The 13,251-nt window shown below is 38.5% G+C and overlaps 1 protein-coding gene across 1 annotated transcript in view; it reads right to left on the bottom strand.

Annotated features, from left to right (window-relative positions):
• Positions 1–13,251, bottom strand: part of CHP1 (calcineurin like EF-hand protein 1) — a 46,330-nt gene that overhangs the window by 25,872 nt on the left and 7,207 nt on the right. The window contains exon 2 of the mRNA XM_072622747.1: positions 10,286–10,358. Coding sequence (XP_072478848.1) covers positions 10,286–10,358 — 73 coding nt within the window. The remainder of the gene's footprint in view (positions 1–10,285; positions 10,359–13,251) is intronic.

The raw sequence follows: 13,251 nt of genomic DNA, 5'->3' as shown, positions 1-13,251 counted from the left end.
ACATGAAGAAGCCACAAAACTCCAGTCAAATACAATTCAATGTTAATATCGAACAGCCAAATAGAGGAGGCATCAATCCTTTCTGTGAAAAATCAATGGATAACATAATAGCTTGGGGGAGAATATATTTTTGCAGAGGGATTTTGTTGAGAAATATTTGATTTCAAAACAAAAAAAGCAGCATTCCATGATGAATAATGCTGGGCCTGGCATGAGGAAATCTCAGATCCGAGTTCTGCCTTGACACTTGTTTCGTGACTTTGGGCAAGCCACATAACCTCTTTTGAAACTTTAGTATCTCCATCTAAAAAATGGGGAAACAATAGCTGTCAACCTCCAAGTCAGTGTGAAACTAAAATGAGATGATGCAAGCAGTGCTTTGTAACCTTAAAGACCTACATACATGTTGGTTGTTTTTATTGTTTTCTAAAGGACAGAAAATAATGTAGCATTCGGAACTGGACGTGATACTCCAGATGTGGTCTGACCAGGACAGAGCAGAGCATAATTATCACTTCCCTTGCTCTGAGCACTGGAGTTTTTTGGCTCCTTCTGTCTGGAGCCACACTTACTCCAAGAGAAGAGAGCAATGGAAGGTGGGGGATGTCAATATAGAAGCAACCTGTCTCCTGCAGAGACACTAAGCAAGAGACACTTTCATCTTGTCACCACCAACTTTTCCTTACCCAGAAACTCCTGTGGTATTTAAAGCCCTTTACAATCTGATTTCAGGCTACATTTCCAGATTTATTATGACTCCCATTTACCAACTCTATGTTCTAATCAAACTGGCCTCCTTGTTCTGGCTATGTCCATGCCAGGAACACACTTTCTCCTCTCCTCTGTGTCTTAGAACTTCTAGCTTCCTTCAATACTGATTGTATCTCCTGTAAGAAACCTTTCCTGAACTTCAGCTGCTAGTGCTTCCTCCCCAATTACTCTATCTATCCAGATTATGGACGTATCTATCCGTATTCTACTTTGATGTGTCCCTATTGTTTTGCTCTTCAGGATGGAAGCTCTCTGAGGGCACAGAGTGCTCCAATTCTGTACACACTCTACTGACACAGTTTTGCAGTACAGTTTCTATAAGCTCTTTCATTGTGTCTTCATTTTACACTAGCAGATATCTGGCTTCCTTCCTTCTCCAAAAGAAGCTTATCAGCATGGAGCCTGACCTGGTGTAGATGCTCAGCACCTTCTCCATGGCCTCTGCTCCCAAAACCTTCCCATGAGAGGGCTCAGAACTTTCCATTTTGCCTGCTGCTCTGCTTGGTTTCGATACCACAAAACATCAACATTATGTCCCTGCTCTGGGTACCTTCTGGCACACCCTTCTCCCACTTTCCTTTTGTGTGTTATTTCTCTCTCCCCTTACCCTCATTCAATTACAAGCTCCTTGAAGGCAGACACTTTGTTTTTCTTGTGTTCCAGTGGCTGACACAGTAGAAAGTTAACAAATGTTTATTGACTATCAACGATTTCATGCTGAGCCTCTTGGGTTCTATGGATTCTGGCTTCACCAAACTCTACAACTTGTTTACTTACTCCAGCTAACAGTTTTATTTCTCTTAAAAAAAAATAAACAAAAAGAAACAAAAGAAAGTTCTTTCTCTCTGGACTTATAACTGCCCTGGACCACCGGTGCACATAAGTCCCACATCCTATGGGGTAGGGATTCAACTGTGGCACCAAACTGGAGATTTTTATTAAGTTTGAAATTCAATAAAACTCTCAGGTCTGTTTCATCCAAACTGTCTTTTAGTTGGTCTTCTTAATTCTATAGCTGTAGAGTTGATTTTTTTTTTAAACCTAGATTTCATTTTGGTAGATGCAGTTGGTGGTCCATTTGATAGCATGCAGCGTCAGGAGTCAGGAAGATCTCTGTTCAGTTGCATAGCTGTGATTCTAGGCAAATTACTTAACCCTTTTCTGTCTTAGTTTCTTCATCTGCAAAATGAAATTAATAATAGCATCTGTCTTCCAGGGTTGTTGGAGAGACCAAATGAGATACTATTTGTAACTCACTTTGCAAATTTTAAAGTGCTACATAAATGCCAGCCATTATTATGACAAATCACCTATTGTTTCAGTATTCTGAGATCTCAGGATCAGAAACTTCAAGTTCGTAGGAACTTCAAAGACCATGTAGTCTAACACACCTGGAGTTGAGACAGGGATTCAAAGTAGTGACTTGGCCAAAGTGTTCACAAGTTATCCTTTTAACAATCTGTTCCAAAATTTTTCCAGAAACTAACATTCATTTCGTTGGTCTGTAGTTTATCTTTTTCCCCTTCTGGAAAAATAGAGCTATGCTTGTACGTCTCCAGTCCCATGGCAACTCCCCAATTTTCTTTGATTCCTTAAAGAACACTGTGTTTTCAGTATTATGACTCATCAGCATTGCAAGTGTAACAGAATGCAAGTACGTGCTCTCTTATTTCACTCACCTTGGATTTCAGTTACTTGTTAACCATGTTTATTCTACCCTCCCCATTCTGAAGCTCATTCTCCTTGACGAAGAAAAGGGCAGATGCCATTCTATCCTGCTCCCCAGTCTGACTTTGTTCATGCTCCTCCTCTTGATTCCAAAAGAGCTTTGAAAAAGGTACTTTTTGTACTTCAATCTGATCTAGGCTCTAATGTTGCTGATGCTCTTTTCCAAAGAATATGCTATGCTTTTTCACTCACCTTCATTTATCTGTTCCACTTACCATCTTTTCTGTGTCTGCTTTAAAAATATGAGTTAATTCATGAGCAACATGTGTAGCTATACCAGTCTTTTTAAAGTATTCCCTTTCTGCAAAGTATGGCAGGAGGGCCACGTCCTCCCTCCTCAGGTAACAATGGGTTTTACATTTTTAAATGCAATAAAATCTTATTTAAAGATGTAAAAATGATTCTTAGCTTGCTGGCTGCACAAAAAAAAGTATGTGTCAGGCAGGTTATAGTTTGCCTATCCCTGCTTTAAACCTTGGTTCAAGTTCGACTTCTGACATATCTGGGGCTAGTCATAGGCTCTTAGTGCTAGAGGCAGCCACCATGCATTGCTGGTTTGCTATACCAATAATATCACAGAGTATCTAGAGTATCTGTATCTCCACCCCCACCCCCTTTCCCATTCAAAGGACTTATGCACAATTTTGTCTCCTATCCCTTTCAAGCGAGTCTCTTTTTTACAGTCTCAAATTAAATCTTATCTACCTTTCTCTGAATTCTCAAAATCTACTCTCCTAAAATCCGATGAATACCATATACCATGTATCCTATGTTGGGCAATCTCCTCACTGATTATAAACTCTAAACCAGCATTCTAACTAAGTCTCTTAATTTTTGTTTCTCCTACCAGTTCTTCCTTATTGGTCAAAATCAGATCTGTGATACCAATTCTTATTGTTTCTACCTTCTGAAAGATAAAATAAAAGGTAAAGCAAATCAAGAATTTAGTAGCTACATGGTTTTTGTTATATAAATACTAATGCTAACTATATTGACTTTGTGTCAGTTTTGCAATCTGTAGGAAGAATTCAGAATCCAATTCCTTTTTTTAGCCGGGTCCCTATAGTTGATTCTAATTCTGAAATCACTTTTGGCTCTTCTTTCTTAAGAACTCTTTGGCTCTTTCTTTCACCTATATAATAGCTACCACACTTCCTCCCCCAGGTATCTGAATTTTCATAGAGAAGTAATTCTTTTTGCTATGTAATATCTCATTGCTGACTTCTATTATATTTAAAAATATGAGTTCATTTATGAGCAACATGTATAGCTATTCCAGTCTTTTTGAAGTATTCCCTTTCTGCAAAGTATGGCTTTTTTTTTTGCCCATACCTAGTTATGAGTTGAATCCCACTGCATCTTAGTGAAGTCTAGGAAGTAAAATTTATCTCTTTGCTTTAAGATCTCTATCTGAACTTGTTCCCACAATTTGCATTACTACATTGGTCTGTGGATATGAAAATAATTTGTCTTTCTTTCCCATTATTACCATCTGTGAATTACTACAACCTTTCATTATTGTTCCTTCTTCAAAAAGCACATTATTTTTTTGGTTTTAGTCTAGTAGTTGTCTCCATTCCCCTCCCATTTTAGTTTAAGGCTCTGGATCAGATAAGCAAGTGTCTAAGCATATAGATCCATCTACTCACCAAATGGCCAACATTTTTCTTATCTGTAGCTCAAATCCAAACACCCAAATTGTTTTCTTGGACACTATGTTTTTGTCAATTATTCACCTATTTGCCTCCATGGGAAGCTAATGCATTAGATTATTTCATACTCAATAAAAAAGGTAAAATTCCCTTCACCCTATTTCTTCTAATAGTCACACTTGGCTAAGAAAACTAAGCCTCTGTATAGTTCCTAACAATAGCAGTAATGTTCACCTTACATTTGTATAATATGGCAATATTTCCATAAAAATGTACTAAATATCTGCTACGTACAGAACATTTTCTAGTTTATTAAATGATTCTGTCATCTCATTCAACCCCAAAACCCTGTCAAAATAAGGGGACCAAGGGTTATCTTCATTTTACATACAAGGCATCTAAACCACAGAAGGATAAAATGATAGCTAAAGGTAACAGACACTTCTGGGAAAGGAACAAAATGCTAGGCTTTCTGACTCAACTAAGCCAAAGATCTTCTAACTTATATTTCATCCCCATGTTTAAATAGCTGAGAGTTTATTAATCGTAATAACCTTTCTTGGAGTTTTATACAATATTTATCAGTACTTGAGTTTGAATGAATGAAAAAGCATTCAAACAGCAACTACGTGGGACAGCTGCACAAGGACGCAGTCCTCGTCCTCAAGGACCTGACAATTTAATAGGGAGGGCGGGTGAGGAAAATGAGTTGTCATCAGTGGTCACCGGGATATTGGTAAGTGGAGCTGGAAGGTTATCACATCCTTTCCAGTAGCCACAGTAGTATTGATCTGATTACTATTACCACACCAAGAGGTGGAAAGCAGGGAGGGAGTTAAAGTGGGACGATGATGTCTTAAGAGGTTCAGGGTGGATGGATGTGAAGCACTGCTGGGGCCTGTGGATAAACACAGTTAGATGAGTTTACACTCACTTGCCAAATAAACTCAGCCCCAGGGAGAAATTTCAAAGCTGAGTGGGTTAATTTATCTTTATTAATATTTACAAATGGAAGTCCTTATTACCATTCCATCTTTGTTTTGGAAATTGGGGGGAAGCTGAAGCTACTGGAGGATTCTGACATAAGTCTGACAATGGTTGTGTCTGTCCTTCGTTCTGGAAGAGGACCATGGCATCAAGATGATGACATGACTTGCAGTTGACTTAGAGTGAGGGAGGCTGTGCAAGGTCACCAGCCTCACTTTCTTCTCCTGAGTCATCTGGATCCAGTGGCCTGACACTAGAGTACAATAAAAAAAAAGCAGGACTAAAAGAAACTTAAGGAGATTACCCTATCTAGCAGGTAAACATTTACCACCAGGACAGATGGTCTATTTTCCTAGCTTATAAATAACAGCAACTAAAAATTTCCAACGAATATTTTTCAACAGGAGTCAGCTGATCAGCAGCAATCAAATTAAGCTGTATAGTGATTTATGTCTAAGAGGCTTTTTAAATACTCAGCAAGCCTAAGGAAGAGTTTACCTGGCAAGGACACAGACCCTTAAAGCTATTCAAAACAGGGGAGATTTAGACTCAAGACTGTCAAGCCAGGAAGACACCTGTGTACAGTTCCCATGATACTCATCCCTGACCAGCTCTCCTAGGCATTCTGGTCTCAAAATCTGTCTGCCTGCCTGAAATCTCCTCATGCAAATCCATGCTCCGTTTAACTGCCACAGAAACTCCTCAGCGTGGTCATTAAAGCCCTTGACAATCTGATCTGAATCTACATCTCTTACATTATAGGTCACTCTCATTTATCAAATCTTTGGTCTAATGAAATGTAGACATTTCTGCAGCTCCTCACAGGTGACATCTCTGTGACTTTGCTTTGGCTGTTTCTATGCCAGGAATGCATTCCTTCCTCACTTCTGCATCTTAAGAGTTTTTAACTCCCTTAATTTCCATCTCCTCAATGAAGCCTTTCCTGACCCCTAGTTGCTGATGCTTCCTCCTTAATTATCTCATACACACACACACACACACACACACACACACACACACACACACACACACACACACACACACGTTTTTGCATATTTCAATGTGTACCTGTTGTTTTGCACAATCAAATGTAAGCTTCTTAAAGGCAGGGACTCCTAATTTTGTATTTATATCTCTAGCACCTAGTAGTACTTGGCATATAGTACGCACTTAATAAAAGTCCATTCATTCATTCTTTCCTTTTTTAGCCAAACTCCTAAAAACAGCCATCTATATTCACTGTTTTTACTTCTTTATCCCTCATTCACCTCTCACCCCCTTGCAATCTAGTCAGTTTACCAAGGACCTCTTAACTGATGAATCTGCTGTGTGCTTTTCAGTCCTTATTCTACTGGATTTCTCAGGAGCTGCGGCCACACTACTGACCACGTCCTCTCTGCTACTCTCTCTGGCCTTGGCCTCCATGATATCACTTTCTCCTGGTTTTCTCCCAATCTGCCTGACCATTCCTTCCCCAGTTTTGCTTCCTAAATCATTCCTCATTTCCTACTCCTTCACTGTGGTGCTTCTCAAAGTTCTGTCTTATAATCTTTTTTCTTCTCTCTTGAATTAAACTTTAGATTGAAGTCTCCCAAATCTATCCAAAAGTCCTAGAGCAGTTTTCCCTTCAAACAACCAGCCCTTTCTCCAAAGTTCCCAAATTCTTTTTTTAAAAATTATTTTATTTGTTTTCAGTGTTCGACAATCACTTCCATATATCTTAAGATTTTTTTTCCACTCTCTCCCTCTCATTCCCTCCTCCCTCCCCAATCCCTCCCTGAGACAGCATTCAATCTTATATAGCTTCTACACGTACATTTCTATTAAATACATGTTGCATAGAAGAATTAAAATGAATGGGAGAAACCATAAAACAAAACATAATACAAAAGAAAATGGTCTGCTTCCGTCTGAGATCCAATTCCATAGTTCTTTCTCTGGATGTGGAAGGTGTTTTGCCTCAAGAGTCCATTGGAAATTTTTTAAGTCCTTGCATTGCAATGAAGTACTAAGTCTACCAGAAAAATTCCTTGCACACTGTGGTTGTTGCTGTGTACAAAGTTCTCCTGGTTCTTCTCCTTTCACTCAGCATCAGTTCATATAAGTCTTTCCAGGCCTCTCTGAAGTCTTCCTGTTCATCACTTCTGACAGCACAATAGTATCCCATTACATTCATATACCACAACTTGTTCAGCTATTCCCCAATTGATGAGCATCCCCTTGATTTCCAATTTTAGGCCACCACAAAGAGAGCTGCTATAAATATTTTTGTACATGTGGGACCCCTTCCCATTTTTATGATCTCTTTGGGATAGAGTCCCAGAAGTGATATTGCTGGGTCAAAGAGTATGCACATTTTTGTAGTCCTTTGGGCATAGTTCCAAATTGCTCTCCAGAATAGTTGGATCAGTTCACAGCTCCACCAACAATGAATTAGTATTCCAACTCTCCCACATCTCCACCATTTATCATCTTCCTGTTTTGTCATGTTAGCCAATCTGATAGGTGTGATGTGGTATCTCAGAGTAGTTTTGATTAGCATCTCTCTAATCAATTGTGATTTAGAGCATTTTTTCATATGACTATAGATATCTTTAATTTCTTCCTCTGAGAACTCCCTGTTCATATCCTTTGACCATTTATCAATTGGGGAATGGCTTGTATTCTTGTAAATTTGACTCAGTTCTCTATATATTTTGGGAATGAGGGCTTTATCACAGGCACTAGTTGCAAAAATTCTTTCCCAATTTTCTGCTTCCCTCCTAATCTTGGTTGCATTAGCAAACTTCCCTATTTCTGAGGAAGGTATCATGATCTTTGCAATTGCATAGGTTTGCAACTTCTATCACCCTCAACTCATTCCTGTCATATTCAATCAGTTGCCAGAACTTAACGACCCCACTCCCATATTTCTCAAACTCAACACCTATTCCTACTCACACAGCCCACACATAAATTCAGGGCCCTATTACACTTCACTTGGACTATTATAACATCCAGTTATTTATCAGGCAGGTTGTCCCCACCTGATGCCAAAAAAACTTTTTTAAATACAAGTTGACCATGTCCGTTCCCTTCTCAAATACCTCAGTGTATCCCTGTTGCTTTTAGGATAAAATACAAGCTTCTCCTTTAAAGCCTGGTATTTAAAACTCTTCATCACCTAGCTCTAGCCTACTTTAAAAAAAATTCATTTCAGATTATTCTTCCCTTCATGTAATCTATGTTCCAACCAAAGCAGCCTCCTTGCTGTTCTCCCAAACTTGGCCTCCTCTGCTCTCTCGAAGCATTTACACAGACCTTGACCACACTTCCCTCTCCTACCCAGGTCTCAGAAGCCTCAGCTTCCTTTAAGGCTCGGCTCTGCTGCACCAACTCCAGGAAGCTTTTCCTGATTGCCCTAGTTAGTGCTTTCTCCTTCATCAAATTACCCTCTATTTACTTACACCTGTTTTACACACTCCTTTTCCCAGTAGAATGTAAGCTATTTGAGGGAGAGAACCATTTTTCATTTTTGTTTTTGTATCTTAGAGGCTAGCACTGTGTCTCACACAAAGCAAGAACTATCTACTAACATTAACTATGTTTCAGAAAAGCTGAATTTAGAAATAGCAGTGGGCCTGGCACCAGCCTAAGGCATCACCTCAGCTTATTATTCTCTATCCAACCTTAGGCAAGTCAACCGATTTCTTTGAGACTCAGTTTTCTAATCTGCAAAAGAGAGAAAATAATACTTATGCTACCTGTCAGTTAGGAATGTTGGGAGGATTCAGTGAGGTTGTAGATGTGCAGCATTTTATACTGATAAAATATGATAGAAACTATTGTGATGGGCACCTGAGTCTGTCATGCCTATAACTTTCATTAGAAAAGATAAAACACATGAAAGAGAGAGAAGGGATTAACATAAATTCTATGAATTTGGGCCACAATTGAACTTAATGCCCACAGAAGGAAGATTCAAGGCCACGTGAAGGTCACAGATAGTGCACCCTGCACCACATACTGGGTGGGTACAGTCAGCTACTCTCCCTGGGTGAATTCTACTTTCCTGCCTGGAACCTTTTTCAGAAGATCTTGGCATACTACGATGAAAAGAACAAAGGCTAAGATTTCAGTGGAGGAGCTGCCTGTGCCCTTTATGTTTTTTTTAAACAAAGATTCTGGTATTCCTATTGTTACTTGGGGGCAATGCAAACTAGTAAGGGAGGAACCAGGTATTTTCACATAAACACTGAAAAAAAAGCTTGTCTCACACAAAGGAAAAAGGAAATAACTAGTCTGAAGCTGGCTTGAAGCAGGCTAGCCCTTTTCGAAGTGGTTTATATTTTAATTGAGGACTGCTACTTAATCTCTAAACTTAAAGAGGTTATTAAATTGTGTTTGGGGACAGAGAATCAGGCCAGGATTTTTAACCAGATGACTCTTCACATACAATGAATATTAGGTTTTGAAACTTAGTTTTAATGAATTTATAGCCTTCTCTGACATCAGGACATTCCTCTGAGTAGTCTTATGGATCAGGCTTTTCCCCTTTATAATTTATTTCCAGAGACTACAGTATTAAAAATTCTTTCTGCACCCTCAATCCTGTATTATATTCCACTGATTGTATCAGAACCCTGGTGCAGAGAACTTCTTTGGGCAAGCCTCCAAAAAAACCCAGTTTAAATGTGTTATCTACCCAGAGCTTGGGAAGAAGATGAATGGCTATCAGAGGGAGTGCTCATTCACTTGAGTTCAATAAGACAAACATCAGTGAGAAATGGTGCTTAACAACATCATGTTAGCATATGAAAACAGGCACAGAAAGCCTGCTATGGGGAAATTGAACAATCAGGCTTACACAAGCTTAGACAAGCCATACACCACATATTTCGTACCCAGATGGTGATTAAAAAACAGTCAAATAGTTGAGCTGAAACACAAAGAAAAGTACAAAGACAACCAATAAATGATTGTGACTAGCTAACCTCACTGGCCAAGCATGCCTAGATCCCGATGGGGAGGATGCAGAGAAGCCATTGTTCACGGAGGGCTAGTTCTTTGTATGATCAATGACTGTCTAGTCTGCTCTCACTATTATGGCAGCAGTTAAGGGAACACCTGGAAATGGTGTTCAGTCAACGAAGAAAGGCAGTGCTTACCTGAGAGTCCCATTCTCTCCTTTGTCCAGGCTGGTAAACCGGCTGTACAGACGGGTGATCTGACTATGGGAAACTAAGGAATACAAAAGTAGATTCAGATGAATATGCAGTGGTCTTCACCTCCACAAAGTTAAACACAAAACTAAAATACTATATTGTGTAACATTTTAGGACCAATCTAACGCATTCTTCCTGATTCCATCAGTATGTAATTACACACAAGTTGCCTCATTTTTCCTTTAGGGAGCCTTGCAACTAATCTGCCACTATATGGCCAAATAAGTTAATAAGTAAGTTTTCAGGTGTGTAAAGATAATGAAACAAAAGGAATAAGAAAATCTGAGCTGCATCAAATGCAATCAAATCTGGCCACAGACGTGCACCAAACTTCAGCTGGTGAAGGGCTAACCTACTAACAGATTAACTCAGTGTTCCAAGCCTGTAAGTGGGAATACATGGGTTCAAAAACCTACATGTCATAAATACACTCGATAAGGTTCTGTTTCCCACATAAACTCAGATGCTCTTTAAAAAAATGAAACTTAAAGGGTCTCTATGTTCTTACTGATTGAGAGATTTTAATAACATACCTGTTGAATTTATAAACACAAATCCATTTATCAGTTTGGTGTTTGGTGAATGACTAAGTGATGAAGTATTAAAGATTGAGGAACAAAAAGTAGATTCTCTATCTCTTAAGTCAAGTTTATTCATTTACCAGTCATTTGAGACTTATCACTCCCCCTGGGAAAAGTAAAGAATAGTCACAGCCTTACAACTAGCCTAAGATTAAGAATCCTTTTTCTTGACTGAGCATAAGCAGTGTAGAGTTCCTCAAAAAGTCAAGAGCCCAAGGTAATTAGGGAATGAAAGGGCATGCCAACATCCATTCAGTATGTATTTATGAAGTATCTATGCACTATGTATTGGGGTTAAAATAAAAGATAACAATGAAACAGTCTCTACCCCTGAAGAGCTTACATCCTATTACAGGAAGGAGAAGATGTAGACAGAAAAGTAAATGCAGAATACAAACAAGGTTTGTCACAATCAAATGACAAAAGCTCAAAGAACTTCACAAAATTAATCCCGAAAAATGGTCTTTTTGAGCCAATCAGGAAAAATAAGGTAGCAGAAAAGGTAGGGAAAATAACAAAGGAGAAAAGGAGGGTGTGGTAAGCTTGGACTTTGTTACAGTTTAACCCCAGAAAGGTTAGATGTTACCAGAGATGGTGGCTGAATTGAGGCATAGGTTTTAAAATATTTAGTCATACCCCAGAAAAAAAAGCCCACCTGAAAATGAAGATAAAAAATAAGGGAATGTAGAAAAGTGAGCAGGGCAAAATTTGGCAGATCACAGAACAGCTGTTATTATCAGGATGATAACAGGCTTCTTTAGGTTTTATTCTTACATGCTGGTTTGTGTACAGCAATTTGAAGAGATCAGGGGATAGACAAGAAGTCAAAAATAACCTTCTACCCATATTTGAACATATATAACGGCTCCCTCTGACAAAATCAGAAGAGTCTATATTATTTGAACTGATCCTTAAAACAACTCTGTGAATGTTTGGGTCTTATCCCCATTTTAGAAATGAGGAAAAAAGTTTAAAAAAGGCCTTATCAACCACTTAACAATGATGGTTTTCCTTCTCTATTCCTTCAATCACCATCATCACTAGAATTCCAGGATATAGAAGTGCTTGGAATACATAATTCCAATTATTATACATAATTGTGTGTATAATATATTATATGTGTATATAATATACATACATATATATACATATATATATACATACATATACACACACACACACATAATTGCCAGCAGGACTCAGTCTTATATCCCAATCCAACATCAGGCATCTGAGGTTGCTTCCTTTTGGAAGATGAACTAAACAAACCAAAGTTATTCTTCTGTGTAAGTCTCTCATACTTAGGACAAACCTCTCTGCGATACTTTTGAGATGACCTTCTCCATCCCCCCAAAAAGCATTCGTAGGGCAAACAATATACACTATAACTTAGAAAATGGATCAGTCTTTCACAACTGACCACTTCATAATTTTAAAAGATCTTGTTAATTTTTATTTAAAGACAAATACCTTGAACTATATCTTCATACTGGATCAGAGCCATTCATTCAACAAATATTTATTGAACACCTACTATGTGCAAAGTACTGGAAGTACCGGGGAAATACACAAGCAAGTGTCAATATTTAACATTCTCCAGTGGAAAGTCATTCAAGACCTATTTCCTGGATTCCAAAGGCAGTTCACTATTGAAACTGTCACAAAGGCCTTTGGGAACTTAAATGATAATACTAGTCTTTGAGCTGGCTGCCAAGTCTACTCTAACAGTGAACACAAAGCACACACTAGGAGGGTAAAAAGGAGGTGGGAGTAATTTGGGCACAACTCCAAACTACCCCTAAAAGGAGCTGAAGTCCAAGAAGTTACTGGCATCAACTCAATCCCTACTGTGTTTCCTGTTAACTCTTTTCTCTTAACTAAGGACAACTGCCTGACAGCAACACCATTCTTGGTTACCAAAGGAAGACTCTCAGTAGCTTGTGTAAAGTTGCTTCTTTATGAAGCATAAATGGAAATATTTAATACATAAAATATAAATGGGAATATCATGGTCACTGAGGGAAAGACCTTTTTCATCTGCTCTAATAAAACATTCATACTATAAAATAATAGTAGCTCATATTTCCATAACACCTTAAGACTTACAAAGTATATCATATACATTATTAGGAAGTAGGAAAGACAAATTACTAGGTCCCATACTACGATGAAAAAATTCAGCTCAGAGACTTGGTCATGGCCATACAGCTAAAAGTGGCTAAGTTGGGACTAACACACTGGTCCTTTGACTTCAGATCTTGTGCTCTTTACAAGAAGGAAAATGGGTCTGGAAAACCTTCCTGACTTACACATCTAACATGGAATGGC

Source organism: Notamacropus eugenii, chromosome 7, assembly GCF_028372415.1.
Source record: "Notamacropus eugenii isolate mMacEug1 chromosome 7, mMacEug1.pri_v2, whole genome shotgun sequence".
Lineage (NCBI taxonomy): Eukaryota > Metazoa > Chordata > Mammalia > Diprotodontia > Macropodidae > Notamacropus > Notamacropus eugenii.
Note: the sequence above shows the minus strand (reverse complement) of the source record. Positions and strands in the feature narration are given on the sequence as shown.